The 20,252-nt window shown below is 37.7% G+C and overlaps 1 protein-coding gene across 1 annotated transcript in view; it reads left to right on the top strand.

The window, feature by feature from the left end:
* Nucleotides 1-20,252, top strand: part of LOC140162879 (huntingtin-like) — a 116,672-nt gene that overhangs the window by 42,965 nt on the left and 53,455 nt on the right. Inside the window, 14 exon segments of the mRNA XM_072186183.1 lie at nt 455-524; nt 1,753-1,914; nt 2,799-2,854; nt 3,389-3,537; nt 4,321-4,457; nt 6,554-6,670; nt 7,126-7,248; nt 8,539-8,750; nt 10,168-10,307; nt 13,230-13,375; nt 14,930-14,969; nt 14,972-14,992; nt 14,995-15,119; nt 16,029-16,132. Coding sequence (XP_072042284.1) covers nt 455-524; nt 1,753-1,914; nt 2,799-2,854; nt 3,389-3,537; nt 4,321-4,457; nt 6,554-6,670; nt 7,126-7,248; nt 8,539-8,750; nt 10,168-10,307; nt 13,230-13,375; nt 14,930-14,969; nt 14,972-14,992; nt 14,995-15,119; nt 16,029-16,132 — 1,602 coding nt within the window.

Raw genomic sequence — 20,252 nt, 5'->3', positions numbered from 1 at the left:
GGATCAACGTCTAGGCATTGTGCCTGTGCGTAGCGCACTATAAATCACTGCGCTTTTTAAAAATATATTATGAACAGTGTTATTCTTAGTGTGAGAGAATTTGGTGAATGGATAACAATAAGGTATTATGAGCCTTATTCTGTAATCTCTTGTTCATCATCTTCCCCTAAAGATACACCCCATCTGACAATAGTGGGTTTTCCACCACCTCATGCATGGCTACCCAAACCAGGGGTGTGAATCTTCAGGAATTATTGCATGCACAATTTATGCAATTGTATTGATTTGTCAGCCTAGTTTTAGCCCAATTTCAAACAGTTTTTCATGATTTTCTACTACTTTCAGGAAATTTCCAAGCTTTGAATCACACCCTTGCCTAACTGGACAATGTCAGAGATGTGGACAACTTCCTTACACTGATGAACCAAAAAAATTATCACTTTTATATTTTCAGATGGTTCGGCTGGGTGAAATCCAAGATTGACAGGAGAGGTTCGATATCAAAACTGGGTAGTAAAGAGAAGGTCAGTATATATGTTGAAAGCTTCACAGTCAGAAATTCAATTGAATGAACCCAATGTGCCATTTTAGATATATGGATAATATCACAGGTCTGTTGCTTTGCATAGCCTCCCTGTGGTCACATAGTCATGGGTGCATGACGGGAGTGTGGGGGTTTCTCTACTTCGTTTATTTGATTGGCTTTCCAAGTATAGTTTAAATTTTATCATAATTTATTTTGGTACACATGAAAATGGGACATTTTTTGAAATGAAATGCAACAAAGTTCTCCCATTTGTGAACTAAAATATCTCCCTTCATTTTGTACCTTTGACTTCAACATCAAAAGTTATGAGCAAAAAAGGATTTAAAAACATAAAGAAATAGTGAAGAGTTTTAGCATGTATTATCTTTATAAACCAAATAGGATAATGTGATGTGTGAAGCGTTTTCACAGATCACATCACAAATATGGAACTCCTCACTCCCCATTGATGGAATAAAAGGTTATTTCTTGAGTGAAACATTTGATGAAAACCTATTATAGCAAAATTGAAGGGTGCGGATTGCAATACCAGGAATGATTGAGGGCACCATGTCTCGTGGGAGACAAAAATAGCATTATTTCTGATAATCTTAATTGAGTGAACCTGGGTCAATGATTACATAAAGGTTATTGAAATCAGGCATAGGCAGTAAATGATAAATGATTAACATTGTGCATGTGTGTAGTATGTATACCACTATTGAAAAATATGACTAAAACAATGTTCTTGCTTAAGGGGGTACTACACTCTTGTCCAATTTTGTGCCTATTTTTGCATTTTTCTCAAAAATCATAGCGCATTGGTGACAAGTAAGATATGTATATTATAGGGGCAAGGACTACAACTACTGCACTGGAAATTTTATTTCAGTACAGACAACAGTTGTGGAGTTGCAGTCAAAAATGAGGGAAAACCAGTATTTGATCAATAAATCAATAACTACTTGCCGTGAGTTACTGAATTTTAGTGCAGTAGTTGTAGTCCTTGCCCCTATAATATACAAATCTTACTTGTCACCAATGCGCTATAATTTTTGAGAAAAATGCAAAAATAGGCACAAAATTGGCCAGGGGTGTAGTACCCCTTAATTAACTTTTGGAATGCAATTCTTCATTAAACACTGATGTATAAAAAATAAATGTTACTCTTTATTGTATGTTTTCCTTTTATTGAAAGGCATGTTCTGTTTCATTTATCTTTACAGTCATCCGTGCATGGGTACATCCGTCTATTTGAGCCTCTTGTCATAAGAGCATTAAAGCAATATACAGTAACTAGCTCCATACCTCTACAACAACAAGTTTTGCACCTGCTGGCACAACTAGTACAACTCAGAGTCAACTACTGTCTCTTAGATTCAGATCAGGTAATATTTAAAAGAAGGGACTTTTATGTTTGGGTGGTTATCTGCGCGCTGTCAATAATTATCACTATGCTATTTGGAATATAAACATTGGAATAAGACTATAAGAGGTAGAGTTCCACAAGAATGTGACTGTGCAGTCCTCCTCCAGTTGTACCTGTTATATTCAATGAGAATAGTAATCATCTCAACTTCATACTGAGATACCTCCATTCCACTCCATTCAGTACTCAAAATAGTACTCAACATTGTTCAAGGGGATTGGGGATGCATAAAATGCATAAAGCGTCACAACATTTGCACACAATTTCTTGTTACAAGCTGACAATATGTGATGTAATCAAGCAAAAAGAGTCGTTTGTTGTCAAATTTGATTTTGAGATATAGCTCATAATAGTGTACAATTTCCTATGCATATCTATGGTCTAAGCAACATAAAAATAGCCATATCTCTGGAACTGCATGTCCAAATTTAATGGCATTTTCAGTCAAATGTAGCTCTGGAACTGGTAGGTTTAATACAATGGCAAAAAGAAATTCGAGTTTCTTCACACAAACGACTCATTTTGCTTGATCGTATCACATAATGTGACTCGGTAAATGATACTTATTTTTCATATAATGATGTATTGGTGTTGTGTACCCCCCCCCCCCCCCCGAACCAAGGGGGCGGCACAACATCTTCCTGTCTGACGTCATCAACATCTATGACGTCATCGGAGGTGTCCTAGTACTACATCACTAACAACAACAACCTTCTGAGCAATAACATCCACTGAAGACGCCGGTTGACCCGGTGAAAGCGCTCTGGTGAGTGTACCAAATTTGAGTAGCGTAGAAGTATAATTTTGCTTTCGTTAATTTTTCATATTCATTGATATTTTCAGATTTTCATTGGGTTTGTGATCAAGCAGTTTGAGTACATGGAAGAAGGCCAAGTCAAGTAAGTCTACTTTTCTTGTTACTTTTTTACTTTTGCCCATTTATTTTATTGACATGTTTTATGATACTTATTTTTTACAACATTTGATTGGTTATCATGAGGGGAAGCTTTCATCCAATTTACTCTCAGATGTCGTCAGTCGCAATATCTGACACGTGAGGGAGCTGTTGTGCTATCCTCAGCCATTGACACCAGCAGACGGTGTCAGTCGGCTCAAAAGAGAGTTGTGCACCATTGGTCGATAGTATCTCCCGGCATCTCTGTTCAGGGTGCTCTTGTTTATTCTGATGTGGCATCCTGTTCGATAACTTTGACCTAATCTGTGAAGATGTTACATGTATGTCCTGTGTTCCTGCTATTATTTTACTGGCATTCTAAACATGCTATCGTATCATGTAAGCGATATTCAAGACACCGAGTAATCTCTTTTTCATTTTACGGCTTAATATATTTTGGTAGAACAACTATTGTGATGTCTCAAGTAACATCCAACCATTAATGCTTAGTGTATATTTCCCTTCATCTCCATTCTAGGGACTATGAGACCCTGATACCACATATCTTTCATTTCCTGGTATTACTTTCATATGAGAGATACCACAGTAAGGCCGTCATAGCGATGCCAAAGATCATCCAACTCTGTGATGGGATTATGGCTAGTGGTCAGCAAGCCACTACACATGGTAAGTCTATTTATAAACAATAACTTTGTGAATTACTAAAACAGAAAGAAAAAAGAAACTGATTTATATAGATAGCCCAATTACATAACATCAAGGTCCTTTACAGGTCAAAAGTTGCTGATTTTGAGAGACCAAAGACACATCCCATAAACCTTTTTCACATATGTGACCCGCTCTGACGAAACCCGCCATAAGTCCCACTCAGCCATTTTGAGATACAGCAAGTCAAAGTTGGGAAAAGGGTGAAAAATCTTGCAGATTTTGTTTTTCAGTTTTTATTATTTTTTGCTTCCTTAATATGTTTACTTTAACCTACCATTGAAAACAAAATATTCTTTTACGTCTAAAGCACCCAAATCTAGCCTTTTCTGGGCCAAACCAAGTCCTTATGTCGTTTTACAACTTTAAAGCCATTTTTCTTGCATTTGCTTTTTCTTTATGTGTCGCTTCACCCCTTCCTGTTGAAAGACCGTAGAATGAGGACTACATATCCCAGAAACATAATTTTGGTATCAAATGAAAGCTGAAGACCTACTAAATGATGACATCAAAAACTCAATTTTCAAAATTATAGTGACTTATGTCTGGTTTTGTGGGAGCGGGTCACATATGCGGTTGTTGCTCTGTGCACTCACAGTATTTGTTAAGCAGTCAAGTTACAATATGAAACATGGAAATATTTTCTTTGTTTGCAGGCTTTATCTTAATATCAATATTTCAGAATTCCAGCTGATTTTGCTTGATCACATCACATCACATTTATTTTTCATTTTTTGTTTGCAGCTGTTCCAGCATTGCGTCCACTAGTCCATGATTTATTTGTGTTGAGGGGTTCAAGTAAATCAGACGCTGTCAAAGAGCTTGATACTCAGAGAGAGGTGGTCGTATCTATGCTACTGAGACTCATCTATTACTATGAGGTATGTGTTAGTGTACATGTGTTGAGGGTTCTAGTAAATCAGGCGCTGTCAAAGAGCTTGATACTCAGAGAGAGGTGGTCGTATCTATGCTACTGAGACTCATCTATTACTATGAGGTATGTGTTAGTGTACATGTGTTGAGGGGTTCTAGTAAATCAGACGCTGTCAAAGAGCTTGATACTCAGAGAGAGGTGGCCGTATCTATGCTACTTAGACTTATCTATTACTATGAGGTATGTGTTAGTGTACATGTGTTGTAGGGTTCAAGTAAATCAGACGCTGTGAAAGAGCTTGATACACAGAGAGAGGTGGTCGTATCTATGCTACTTAGACTCATCTATTACTATGAGGTAAGTGTTAGTATACATGTGTTGAGGGGTTCTAGTAAATCAGACGCTGTCAAAGAGCTTGATACTCAGAGAGAGGTGGTTGTATCTATGCTACTGAGACTCATCTACTACTATGAGGTAAGTGTTAGTGTACATGTGTTGTAGGGTTCAAGTAAATCAGACGCTGTCAAAGAGCTTGATACTCAGAGAGAGGTGGTTGTATCTATGCTACTTAGACTTATCTATTACTATGAGGTATGTTTTAGTTTATGTGTGTTATAGGGGGAATCAATGGAGGTATGAATGTCAAACAAACATCAAAAGTTCAGTTTCTACTAAATCTCAGTTTTGATACCTGATGGACTTATGTATGAGAATATATACTAAGCAGATATACTAATCAATTTCATTTGTAGGATTGTTTCAGATAATTGGCGAATCGTTGATAGATAAATCCAATGTTTTACTTACTTTTCTGGGCTTTCGATGATAAAACATGCCATATCATTACAATCACATTATGTCCAGGCTCACTGCACTTCCTAGAATACCAAATGCCCATACCGCGGAAGGTGGGCAAGTTGCCTATATATGTGGGTCAACAATAAGTAAGGGATGTGTGAGCGAACTTAAAAATAGCGCTGAATTCAAGTATGCTTAGAGGGCATAGGCATGGAATATTCCAATCTATATGTTATTAATCTATGCAAATACCAGATACAGATAAGCTTGCAATAACAGTGTATTAGCCTTTTCGAAGCATGGCGTACACAGCAGGAGGGCAGTATTCAATATGGGTAAAACCATTGTTTGTCCGGCATGCTTTCTACAGCATGGGGGTTGGAAATTCTGAAAATCTGTAAAAAGGTGGGGGTTAAAATTTTGCGGAATAAAGGGTGGGTTTCTAAAAAGCGTGGGAGCAATATATAAAGCATGTGGGTAACGCTACCAATTGAAAAAAATACATATAATAAAGTAATTTGATGATTTGTTGAAAAACATTCATATTTTCTTCATAAATCTTGAAAGAAAATGTTCAGAAATTAATTTGCTGATGTTTTCAATTCGTACGATGTCACCCATTGTAGAATCGACGCGCCATGAATTTTATGAATGAATATAATTTTCAGTCTATACACTAGCCGCTTTGGCCCGCTAGCTCCACACTGAAAGTGGAGCGATCGGAACCACAGCGGCTATGTAGAGAGTAGGGACTGACGTATTGCAATTAATTCAGTATGTCAGCCCTTTACCATTCGTACATGTGTTTCACGATAAACCTGGGAAGGATAAACAATCTATGGCGAAAGTCATATTTTTCGAAAGATGATTGCAGTGATTCAGTTGTGCCATGTCGCAAATGTTTCGGATGAATAAGAAAATCATGAGTGTTTGTTAGATGAGGATAAGTTCTGCATCAATTCGGATTCTGAAATGGATTGATGGTGCAGATAGTGATAAAATGGACCCGGAAGTGACCGTATGAAACTGCGGCAGCGCCGATGTTCAGTCTTCCGAATTTGATAAAGTAATGTTGTATTTTGGTCACAAACACTGCAAAATGTTGGGGGTTCAATTTTTGATAAAAAGGGTGCCTGTCTAAAAAGCGTGGGGGAAAATATAAAGGGTGGGGGTTTGACCCCCTGACAAACAGTGAAAACCCGCCAAATTCAAAAGACTTTACCCACTTCGTGCAGCGCCATCCTATTGTGTCCGCCATACCTCTAAAAGGCTAATTGCTTCCATCTCTTCCCCAACCCATCACAGGCACTAGAGATGTTCATTCCAGTACTACATCAAGCTCACCGTGAGAGTGAAGACAAGTGGAAGAGACTGTCTAGACAAGTGGTGGATATGATTCTACCATTGCTAGCTAGGCAACAGGTAAGATGAAGGAAATTAAGGAGAGTCAGGTGGCAGACATAATTAATTTCTTAATATTAATACATTGATCTTATAGGAAATGAGTCAAAGAAGCCATATATTTCCATAAGTCTTGCAGTTCTTAAGATAAGGCCCATAATGTTTCAAAGCAAAAGTTTCAGGCCTTTTTCCCCTCCCGAGAAAAATCCTAAGTGGTTTATCAGCATGCTTGTAGTGCAAGCATGTCCCTTGAGGTGATATAAAGTATAGTCATAGATTTCTGTACATTGTAAATTAGACCAGCTGTGTATAAACATAATAGGCTACCAATAACTGTTCTATTTTTCTAATTTCGTAAAAAGCTTTTCAATTTATTGTAAGTTTTAGCGGTAACTTTGAACTTTTGTACCCTTTATCATGTTTGTGAAATCTTATGATTTGAAAGGTCATGGTACTTTTATGTGTTCATTTGTCAGATCAACCTTGATAGCCAGGAGGCATTGGACACACTGCATCATCTACTAGCTGCTGTAGCTCCGAGTGCTCTGAGACCAGTAGATATCTTACTGAAGACTATGTTCCTTGTGCCATATGATACTGTAAGTGGACCCTAGATACCGTAAAGATTTGCCTAATGGCGCACATGGGCTCCTTTGCCTTACAGTAAATTTCATGTACAAATAGAGAGCTCCTTTCTCAGATAATCCAAAAAAGAATGAAAATGTCTGCCCTTTTTTGCTGGTGGGATTTTTTTTGGGAGGGCAGTTTTTGTGACTAAAATTCCAGCTATGTTAAGGGACCCCATTTACATCATTAGGCGAACCTTCAAGCTTACGCCCATTTGAACTACAATACTAAAATACAAGTGTCATGTAAGGTACAAGTTTGTTTTTCATTAGGCAACAAAAGAAAAACCAACCAATCCTATTCTACGGGCCAGACCGACCCAGATTTTGATCTCCATTATTAACAAAATACCATTTCATATTAAGTGAAATCACATAAATTGGTCTTACACAGTGCCGTTTAAATGTGGAAATGTATCAGCATAAGCAAATAAATTAAACCCAAAGTGCATGCAATATGGAAATTGGGCTAGTTCTAGTAAAAAGAACTGCATTCAATTAGTGTTATGCAGTGAATATATGCATGATGTGATTCAAAAGTCAATTAGGGCTCACTTGTGTACACACACTAAAGTAAGCCAAAGAATTAAGGTACCAGTTATGTTCACCCCTGTATATCGTAAACAAAGACAAACATGTCAAAATTAAAACAAGCAGCCAATACCTGTACTCTTTAGCTCTGAATTAAGACCTTATTTGTTGAAATTGATTGAGTATTAAAGAAATGGTAACGTCAAACCTAAGGAAGAAACAGAATCAAAAGTTGCACTTTTGTGTTCTAATCAATGAAAGCATGACGCTAGTGTTAACATGCTAATCAGTGTGTTCTAATCAATGAAAGCACAACGATAGTTTTAATGTGCTAATCAATGGAAGCACTGCGCTACTTTGATTGTTTGAGAATGCTTTGTGTACAAATCAATAGGGCATGCAATGGAGCAAACTGCAGCTTTTGAAATTGCATCTTCATTGGGTTGTTGGGTCGCCATGTCTTTAATTCAAGTTGAACAATTTCAATCAATGAGGTCTTAAATTTGAGCTAAAAGATGCAGCTATTGGTTGCTGGTTCCAATTATGACATATCTATCTTTGTTAAGGATATACAAGGGTGAACATAGCTGGTACCTTAATTCTTTTGCTTACTGTATATAAGCAAAAATGTGCAAAGAAATCTGATATGGGTGATGTGTCTAGCTGCTACCCATATACAATGTCTGCTTTATTGTGTACGTGTTCTGACAGCTCTGTTAATATTTTTTTCAGGTGGACAAGATCAGCATGCAGCGTTGGCTAGGTATGGTGCTATCCATACTCAATGTACTCATATCACAATCCAAGGAAGAAACCATACTATCACGCCTGCAAGAGTTGGGTCTTACTAATGACCTGTTTGTGTGCCCTGTAGAAGACGAGAAGGCCAGGAAGGAGGACATAGTCAATGCAAATATATCACCACCTGAAGAAGTTATGGCAAGGTATGAGGGGATGTGTTAATGGGGTGGGGCTGGGGTTGTGGTGGGGCTGGGGTGTGTTCTGTGGAAGATGAGAAGGCCAGGAAGGAAGATATAGTCAATGCAAATATATCTCAACCTGAAGAAGTCATGGCAAGGTAGGGGTGTGTTTATGGGGGTGGGGTGGGTGTCGGGGTGGGGGTGTGTGTGTGGGGTGATTTACTATACATCCAACATCTGTGTGCCCTATAGAAGATGCAAAGCATATTGTCAATGCAAATATATCACCTGAAGAAGTTCCGGAAACAATTCATTTTGATAAGGCCAAAAAAAAAAAAAAAGTTTGTCTTAAAGCTTGCGCGCGTTTGTAAAATACCACGATTTGACAAAAAACAAATGCGGAAATTTTTTTTATTTCAAACAAATTTTTTTTTATAGTTTTTCCCAGAAAAAATCGGCGAAAATCAGATATTTTTTCTCAAAATACCATGAAAAAAAGTCGGGAATAAAAAAAAAAAAAAAAAAAAAAAAAAATTGCATTTCGCATTTTTTTTTAAATTTCTTGTGAGCTTTTATACAAACCTTTTTTTTTTTTTTTTTTTTTTTTTTTTTTTTGCTAAGATTGTCAGTTCAAAGTGATTATACCTAATCAGAATGAACAGTATATCTCATCAATATCAAAACAAATAGTTACAGGAAAAATAAATGAGTAGGGATTCTATTAAAATAATGAATAGTACGAAATAAGTGTGCAGTCGGGGGGGGGGGATTATGGTGACCAGTTGGGTTACCAATTACGGTGAGTCAATTTCCCTCAAGCCATGCATAGACCTATTCAAAGTTCATGTGTCAATCAATGATTGACACATGTAAGGTCAAGAAAGGATAATTGGGTTTGTGGAAGTTAGCTCAAATAATGTATTTTGCAGGCTTAATTGATTTACCTTATCACTTTTAATAGGTGCTTGTGGAGTTAAAATTTCTTAGTGAGCCAAATGGCGCCTTTCGCTGCCATCTGCTTGTTGTTTATGGTGGTCTTGTTCAGCAAATCACTGAATATGGTGGTTAATTTTATGTAAAAATATGAAATGAATGCCCCAGGCCTATTTTGGTGATGGGGAAGGAAAGGAGGAAGGACAAAAGAAAGAAGAAGAGAAACCAAGAAAACTTTTTTCTTGGTTGCGGTTTTGAACCTGGGACCCTTTGGGTGCCAGACAGGCACACAGCCACATCTTGCCATGGGGGTCTTCCTTGGCCGGCCAAGCTTTCCGTGCCCATAAGACTGTTCGCATGATGATGCAATTGCATCATTTTGGATACCTGCGCTTGCAGGTGCTTTGTGAATTGAGGTTTTTGGATGTTTGTATGGTTAGGGTTAAATTTTGTGTTGTATTATCGTGTTAAATCCTATCCTGTCATTATGTCTTCTCTCTGTTTACAGGTTTCTACTGCAGGTGATAGGGTTCACTGTGTTAGCAATACAGAAAGGCACAGGAATAGCAGTTACTGAGAAGACTAATCACTTCATACATAGTCAACTCTCACATCTACTGTTGTATGTAACACACATGTTTAAATCAGGTAAAGGCTTCTTTTGTTTTCCCCACCCTTTAGGTCTGAAAACAAGTTGTTTGATTGGCTTGGCGTAAAAATTAACAACCTCGATAGAATCTCGGTCTGATGGGCTGTCATTTTCTTCAGAAGGTGGAGGGGGGGGTCAGGAATATGTCAACGCTTACACCTTCTACCACGAAATGAGTGTAAACTCGCAAGTTGGTAGTTTTAAAATGCCCTGGCTACTGCGTTGGTGTTCATTGTTTCACACGCACATGTTCAAGCAAGAAGTATGTCTGTAAGTCCTTTGTGAATGGGGGCACAATGGGACGTTCATTAAGGACATACTTCTGGCTTGTATAGGTGCTCAGCAAACAAAGAACATCAACTCAGCCAGGATGTCTTGAGACTACCAACTTGCGAATTATTACTCCTTTCTTTGTAGCAGGTCACATAAACTCCTCAACAAAAGTTTGGAAAGTTTTTTCAAGCATCTGTATCTCAAATTATTTGTGACATATTCATATCGTGTTGCATATCAATGGATAGCTATAATATTCCCCTTTACAATGACACCCCATTTGAAAAAAATAACATTTTTCACGGCTGAGTACACACCTTGTGAATGTAGTGGGGTCTCAAAAAGAATTTGCCAAATTGACCATTATTCTGTGCTCAAACAACGCTAGCCACTAACCTCAATAGCGGGTAGAAAAACCACAGGCAGCCACAATAGTCAGGCACTTTCTCCTCATGCTGCTCACCGACCTGGTTACACGTTACTGTGGGATGGAATTCCATTCTTCAACAAGGATTCGTCGCAGGTCATTCAATGTGGTTGCATATGGGCTTCTCTGGCACGCACAGCACGATCAAGCTGGTCCCACAAGTATTCAATCTGGTTGAGGTCTGGCCTGATGGCAGGCCATTTTGACTCTACTACCATATTCTGTAGGTACATGTAGTCGTTGACTACCGTGGCTATATGGGCTAGCGGTGTCATCTTGGAGGATTGCATTAGGTCCCAGATTGTGAAGTTATGGGATTGCAGCTTGCTGCACAGAATAATGGTCAATTTGGCAAATTCTTTTTGAGACCCACTACATTCACAAGGCATGTACTCAGCCGTGAAAAATGTTATTGTTTCAAATAGGGTGTCATTGTAAAGGGGAGTATTGTAGCTATCCATTGATATGCAACACGATATGAATATGTCACAAATAATTTGAGATACAGATGCTTGAAAAAACTTTCCAAACTTTTGTTGAGGAGTTTATCCTCAATGTTATGCTCATTTTGTGAGAGGAGGTCACATTATGGAGTCAGTGTTCTATTCTTGGCATGTCCTTGATTAATGCAAAATTACCTCTTGTAAACTAGAGAGTAGTACATGTATGCGCAGAAATTAGGTATTGGTTCTGAAGATCTTATTTTGACCTCAAGAATTCCACGGGCATACGTACATACCGTATTTAAGTCAAATAAACGCCCGGGCGTTACATTTTCCCAAGGGGGGCGTTTATTCAAGGTCAATTTTAGAATGATAATTTCTGTTAAAATCATTAGGTAAACTAAAAACACACGCTAAAATGACGGACTATGAACTAGAAACACTGACTTCTGGCTCACTTCCGGGTTTCTGACCCAGATTTTCGCCAATTATTGACGCTATTATCGACCATGTGTGCAACTTGGTAAGCTTACTACACAAGATAGCATGGAAATATCAGCATTTTTGAAACATCTTGGTTGAAAAAAGTGGTGGGGGCGTTTATTTGAGGGGGGCAACTATTTGACGAAATACGGTAGCTACTTAGTTGAAGTAGCCAATGAGATACTGTATCTATTCAAAATGACATATTTGCAGTCATAAATTTCAGTCTGAACATTTTATCTTTCAGTTTATTTCAATTTTATTAAAACACACACACAAAACTATTTCAGCATTTGAGCTGGTCATCTTTGGACAATGTTTTATAAACAAGAACAATAAAAATAAATGCAAGTACAATATAATTTAAAACAAACATCAAAGAATACAATGTAAGATAAAAAAAAAAACCCTAAAAATTGTATTAATATAAAAGCAGCAATGTCACAGTTACAGCAACCTATTCTACTCAAAAATTTACAAGCCATTTCTGTTTTATTATTCACCGTCATAGTGTGATGTCAAAATTGATTGTTGCTAGGTCAACTGGTTCACACAATCTGTTTTGGAACCACCATCAAAATGATCACAACACAAGAGTCAGTGGGTTGCTAACAGGTGTGCAAACCAAGCATGAACCAGTATACAAATATTAACTGTCTTAAATTCGTGTAATGGTCGAAATATAATCACTCGGTGAAAGATGGATTGTTCCATTCCACGAGCCGGAATATATCACTCATACATAAATTCTATTACTAAAATACTATTTTAGGTAGGAAATACATTTTTTCATCAACATAACACCATGTTTTGCCGTGATATACTTCACATTTTGTCGTGCACCCCAGTGTTCGAAATTTTGGTTGTCCGTTCGCCTGGGACAACTAAAAATGTCGCCGGACAACCAAGAATACTGATTCGGTTGTGCACCGGACAACCATAAAATCTGTAGCCTTTGCCACCGTTGTAGGCCTACAGACAACCAAATACTGAGACGGACAACCAGAAATTGTATTCTAGTTGTCCGTGGGACAACCATTAATTTTTCCTTAATTCGTACACTGGTGCACCCCATAACTAAATCGGCGAGTCTAAGAGTCAGCGCATGGCTTGGCGCAGGCACACTACGGGGCAGCACTATGATGGTAAAGACTATCACACGGAGAGATTGTGATGGTCAAAATGATAAATGGTAATCAACCAATGAACCGTCTAGAATTTATGTATGAGTGATATAATAAGACATATTGACTACGACGGCAAATTATTTGTATATATTTGGTTTTCTTTCACAGGTGGTTTTCGTAAGGTGTGTACAGTCATGTCCAGCATGATACATAGCAGTACTCAGTCTTCATGTTGGTTCACATTACATCAACTCAATGCAGCTTTCATGGATTTGGTGTCATTTGACCCCATACTAGTCCTACAGTGGAGCCAGGTGAGTCTCATAAAATATTGGGAAGTACTTTGCACCTAGTGTACCAACATAACTTGCCCTACACCATTTTCAGATGTTTTCGTATTATAACATGATCTGATCCGCTCAGACGAAAGTCGGGAATTTCGCCAATTGTGTTCTCCTATATCAAAAGGATGAACCTGTCAGCTGCTATATGTACTGTGTCTCTTATTACATAATAGTTATGAATAAATACCAGACTTATCTCAAGTGGAGGTCACTTCAAAGCATCCCCAACAAGGTTAAGGTTGGTCTGAACCCTGGAATTATGGAAACTTTCGGGACCTTATAACTGCTTAATTGTTGGTGTGAAGTATATAAAAGTATACATATTTAGAATGGCAAAGACTTGATAAGTTCATCTGTGAGGTCCAATTTGGGCCAAAATGCTAATTTTTGCCCAAAATCCAAAAAAAAAACGTTTTTTTGGCCCACTTTTTTTTCGTACAACGTAAAAAAAGTTCTTGAAAAAAATTTTTTATTAATTTTTAAATACTAGGTAAAAATATCTAGGAGTCGTTTTTTCATTTTTTTGAATTTTGACCAACTTCACAAAAAATATTTGAAATTTGGGCAAAAATCTGGCTTTTTTATGATTTTTTTGAAATTTTTTTGACCATTTGTGACCGTAGCATCGAATGAGCCGTAAATGTCCTCAATTGTATTCTGAGTTACAGTGTAAAATGGGCATGAAGGTCGTATTCATAGGTACCTCAATTTGGTGCTACGTGTACCTCATTTAATGAGATACACGTAGCACCAAATTGAAATACCTATGAATATGACCTTCATGCCCATTTTACACTGTAACTCAGAATACAATTGAGGACATTTACGGCTCATTCAGGTTGTACGGTCACATTTTTGGTGCAAATTTCTTGAAGTTGGTCGAAATTCAAAAAAATGAAAACACGGCTCCTAGATATTTTTATCTAGTTTTTAAAAATTAATAAAAAAAATTTTTGGCCCAAGAATTTTTTTTTTTACGTTGCAAGAAAAAAAAAGTGGGCCAAAAAAAATTTTTTGGGGAATTTGGGACAAAAATGAGCATTTTTGCACAAATTTGACCTCACAGATGAACTTATCAAGCCTTTGCCATTCTAAATATGTATACTTATATATACTTTAGACCAACAATTTAGCAGTTATGAGGCCCAAAAGTTTCCATAATTCCAGGGTTCAGACCAACCTTAAGGAATACTAATACAGAAAAACTCCTAAACCACATGGCTTGGGTATGATTTAAAGTGACCTCCACCTGATACGAGGCTGGTGCACCCTTTTGATGTGGATGTACACAATTAAGTTACTATTATTTCTAATTTTCACAGTGCCTAAGTGCACTGATGTTAAAATGTCAATAACCCTGGCATATATGGTTGCAAACTTTTATATGTTTTTTTTCATGTTTTATTATAAAACCGAACCCAAACCTTACAGATAGTTCATAGTTGAAGCAAATTCCAAACCATTTTGTTATTTAAAACACTAATTTATTTATTTATTTTTTTACAATATCAATCATTTTTTTAGGTGTTACTGCTACTGAATTACAATGAGCAAGAGTGGTGGGGTGCATCCTGCATACACCAAAGCGCCTCCATTGTCCAAGTCATTGTCGTCTGGGAGTCTAGACAACCTAGAAGATAACCAGGATATCAGCAAAAGCTGCCCTAGTGATATTGTCAAAAAGGCAGCCTTGGTTGTCTTCTGTGATTTTGTGGTAAGTTGAATAATGGTTTGCTAGTGAGTTCTGATCAATATACGCAAGTACTTTTGCGATCATAGAAAACGTTTTGCTCCTTGCGACTCTTAGTATGCTATGGGCATTACACATGATGGTAGTACTAGTAAACATCAAAAGGAAATTAATACTGGCATTAGCTTTGTTATCTGGCTAGTTTCAATAATAAGAGACATTGCTTTCAATATGATTTAACTTCAAACTTCAGAGATAGGGGTATGTATTCCCTAAACCATTGACTCCTGAAGTGTTCATTACTCTATCTCTATATATACTGCGCCAATAAAGTATCCTTACACTTGGAAAAATAATCACAATTTCAAAGCTGAACAATATTGGGGTAAATTTGTTTTTTAATAGATGCACATTATGACACCACATTGAATCCAATGTGACCTCAAGAAGTAAAGTTATCCAAGCAATTGAATAGACAGAGGTCCAGTTTTAAAAGTGACAAACTGGCCTATACAAGGCGCAAAAAGATGCCAACAAGCGCAACAAAGAGACAACACAGTTTCTTCAATGAAGCATTATTTAAAGCAGTTTTTATTTCAGGTTTTACTTCTCTGTTTTTTTCATAACTTTCATTTATTTGTCAGTTCTTTTGTTTCAGTTTTCTTTTGTTCCTATTGTTTTAAATTAAAGCCAAACGCATAAATTAGCCATTCACCACTCTCAAGCCAAATGTCTAGTACATCGAGTTTTGAATAGGCCAGTTTGTCACTTTAAAAACTGGACCTTCGTATAATCAAATGCTTGTAACTTTTCTTCTTGAAGTCACATTGGATTCAATGTGGTGTCATAATGTGCAGAGATTCGCAATCAGCTTAGCATATTATGAAAGTACAAGCAAACATGCAACATATATTTTATTTTATGTTGTCACAGTGTGAAAACCAAACAGATGTTGAGCCGTTAACATTCCTAGTTGTGAATCATGTCAATGATATCATTCAGCTATCCCATGAGCCTCCAGTACAAGATCTTATCAGGTAAGTTGGGTGTTGGTTCTACCAGGACCCTGACAGCAAGTTCAGAAGTATGTTACTGCGTGGAAGCGGCCATTGACCATGTCATTGGTTATCCAGGAACTACAGTCGCGAACGGCACGCTTGAATGTGCCCTACACGCGTTATTGATCGCTTAGGACGCTTGTGCTGGTGACGTATTCGTTAGCACCCCGGCGACCCCCCGCGTTGCTGTTAGCACCCCATGGCAGCTCCCATATGTGTGTCAGTTTGTGATTCGCGGGATCTTATTTTTCAGGCTCTGTAGCGTGTAAATTTGGCTGGTCGGATTTTTACAGTGGGGGACCTGGTTCTACAGATTTTACCAGGGAATACAAACGATTGGGAAGTGTCACTCTATACATGTATAAAAGTAATAAAACTATGGAAGCCGCCATTACCCTGCCATCGCGTAGGCCTGAAACACTACTGCGATTTCTACCGGCTGCATTGCGTCCGTGCTCCGTGTTCAAGTAATAAAATTACCCGTAAAAATCACAACTTGCTGCATCCAAGGTTAGACTTTTTCAAGCCTGCTACAGTGTATTTTTTCAAATGTTGAACAGCTATTTTTAATATTTTAATGACATTTTTAGCCCATCCATGAATTAATCAAATCGACCAACAATCCTGCTATCCAGGCCAAGATATACAAGAAAATACTATTTCAAACACGAAAACTAACCTAAATTTACACGCCTACACGTAAGACTTGGCGATAATCTTTTCAGATATCGTTGAACTCGAGGTGATTGACCCCAGATGATTGACAGTTGGAAACGCGTACTGTACGCATAGCCATGGTAGCGGGGGTGCTAACGGACTTGCTGTTAGCACCCCGGGCGCGCTGTTAGCACCCCATGGCGGCACCCATACGTGTGTCAAATTTTGTGATTTGCAGCAACTTCTATGCAGCATCCCGTAGTGTGCAAATTGGCTAATCCACGTTTCACTGTCAGCCCTCTGATTTTACACAAAGGATAAACCAAAATATTAAGCCTTAACAGTCAATAATCACACAGTTAATGTGTCATGGAATAGACAAGTACCCTGTCGTAACACCCCACCAATAGTTTACAGCTATATTTTGCAATGGTCTTACCAAATGGGCTTTTTCGAACAGCAATAGATCCTAGGTATTCATCAGCAGACACAGAGAAGCATGAGATCTCATGAGTTTTACCCCAGTAGTCCCTGTTGCACACCAATATGATGCCATTATAGCAGCATATTCCCTCAGGATACCAGAATGGCATGCGTCTATCAGTGTTGAGAGTATGCAACACTTGTCCTGTGCTGTCGTCTACTACCTGTACAGTATGACTCACAGTATCACTGATGACAATTGTGTCATGGGATGTAGCAGCCAGGTAGGAGGGACGAATGTTTACATTGATACTTTCAATGTGAGCTCCATCTTCTCTATGTTTGCTGATATACTTCAGGCTCTTTACGTTACCTACCAGCAAGTGACCATTGTTATCTATTGTCAGTCCGCGCAGCCATGTGTATTCAGAGTCGGAGGGTATGTTATCAGGAGACATGGCTACCCATCTACCTTTATACACACACTGTGCAGTATACATTAGTACATAACAATTACAAGTCACATAGATGATACCATCAGCATTGACGGTGACATTCCTAGGATCTGGTATCACTTTAGTGTTCATCCCTTTCTTTATGTCCAGATGGGATTTGTGTAACCCTGCCTTATTATACATACATGCTCTATCAGTCACATAGTTCACTACTGCAATATCCCCATTGGGACAGACTGCAATGTCATTTAGCCTACCAGGTGTAACTTGATGACCAAACTCGTTCTCAAGCTCCCAAGGACCAGCAATGAATTGAGACTGTTCAGCAGATGCCAGCTAAAAGAGAATAATTAAAAGGGAGAAAGAAAGAGTTTTACTTTCATCATTAGGTTTCTGTTTTATTTCTATTATATCCTTCACCAATTTGTATGAATTTTGATGAGATTTTCCTCCACACATTCCATAGTTAAATTTGAGAAAATATCATTCGGATCCTTATCTCATCTCACTAGGCTTTGTTTGACCTTTGTTGGACGTAGCACTCTTCATGAGTCTGCCACACACACACCTACAGGGTGGTCCAAAAAACACTTTATGCAATTTCAAAGTTTCATATCTCAAAATTGAAAAGTCTGTCTCAGATTTTGTTGCAAATTCTTAACAACCATCTTTCTAAAAGTATTCGATGAAAAGCTGAATGAAAAAGAATTTGAATTACAAATGTGGCAGCAGTTTTAAGTCAAAGGAGACGGAGACCAAGACCTGCCCATCCAAGATCGAGACCGAGACCGAGACCAAACCTTCCGATACCAATACCAAGACCTTAGTATATATTCACAGTGGTGGCGAAGTATTCAAATTTAGGGAGCTGGGGACGAGCATCTTTTTTTCCGGTTTTACTGGCACTTTTTTGTCAATATCAATTTCAGACTACTTTAACTCAAAAATGAAGGTGTTTTTTGCTATTTGATGGGCAACTTACCTATTTGGGCCCAAAACACAGTGTTGTAAAAAGAAGATGCACAGAGCAATTATTGCTTTATTTTTTCTTCTATATGATTTTTAAGGGAACATCTCAAATTTTTTGGGGCGTGTCCTCCCGCTTCTGCCACCTATGTTTAATCATGAACTGAAATAATTTTGGAAACTCTGAACATAATCTCTTATGATTCATTAATAACTCCATTTATTGTAAAGTCCCTGAATAGTCTCATCATACATGCCATTATCATAAATGATTTCTGCATCTGTATTCTTAACAATTGGCAACATAATTGCTAATCAATGATTATGACATACTTACCAGCATGCTAAATTGACCTTTTTCAGTAAATCCCATAAGCCTTTGCGAGTACACTGGAGATGTTGTCTTTTGACGTCAGTACGCGTCAGACCGATGCGCACATCGGTTAGCGAACATCGTTACTGTGCATTGCAAGTCGCTGTGACGTCAAATAACGACATCTCAGGTGTACTCGCACAGGTGTATGGGATTTACCGACAAGGTCAATTGAGACTGTGAGCATAAAGAGAAACTGATCTGTTTGCTTCGGTCCGTTCTCGGATCACAGACTGCTCGGGTGCCCAGGGGGTAGCTATCAATGAGTGTTTCACTGGTTTTCCCTTTCAAAAGGAATTTTTATTATGTGAGTTTTTCTCATTTTGATTTGTCTTATGATTTACGAGGTCAGAGGTGTCAAATTTGTCTCCTTTAGGGATAGGGCCAAATTTTTCTGGAATTTCCCATTCTGCCCGCACCTATTCTGCCCTTAACTTCTAACTTGATAGGATGATAGAGCATGTAATTTGATATATCACCATTTTTGATCACCATTTAAGGGGTGGGTATGAACGTTTGGGCAGTATTTTTTGTGGGACATGAGAGCACTTCAGACATATCGAATTGCATTCTGAATACGAAGAATGTCATTCGGATACCAAATAATTTTGATTTTTTGAAATTCGCGATATAATACATATTTTATGGCAAATGATTAAAAATTTATGTTTTTGATATTTAACAGTCCTCGAAGTAAACTTTATAAATCTAATGATACGTGCTTAAAGTGTATGTAGCTGGGATGAAAAACCCGACGATCAATTGAAAATTTTGACCTTTCATATTGAAGATATGTATTTTTCCCCCTGAAACACCAACAAAATATAGGTCTTTTGGGGGAAAAACGTATATCTTCAAAATGAAAGGTCAAAATTTTCAATTGATCATCAGCTTTAAAAGTACATATACATATCATTAGATTTATAAAGTTTACTTCGATGACTGTTAAATATCAAAATTTTTTAATAATTTGTCATAAAATTTGTATTACATCGCTAATTACAACAAATCAAAATTATTTGATATCAGAAGGACATTCCTCGTATTCAGAATGCAATTCGATAGGTCTGGTACTCTCAGCTCCCACAAAAAATATGTGAAAACGTCGATAAATGTTAAAAATCAATGTGTGTTGCAATGTATCAAATAACCTGCCTTTAATTGAAACAGATTTCATAAAGCGTAAATTAGTCAACTTACCATCAACATCACTTGCTCCATACTT

The sequence above is a fragment of the Amphiura filiformis genome, chromosome 10 (assembly GCF_039555335.1).
Source record: "Amphiura filiformis chromosome 10, Afil_fr2py, whole genome shotgun sequence".
NCBI classification, from domain to species: Eukaryota; Metazoa; Echinodermata; class Ophiuroidea; order Amphilepidida; family Amphiuridae; genus Amphiura; species Amphiura filiformis.
The sequence above is the reverse complement of the archived record's forward strand: the minus strand, read 5'-3'. Positions and strand labels throughout refer to the sequence as shown.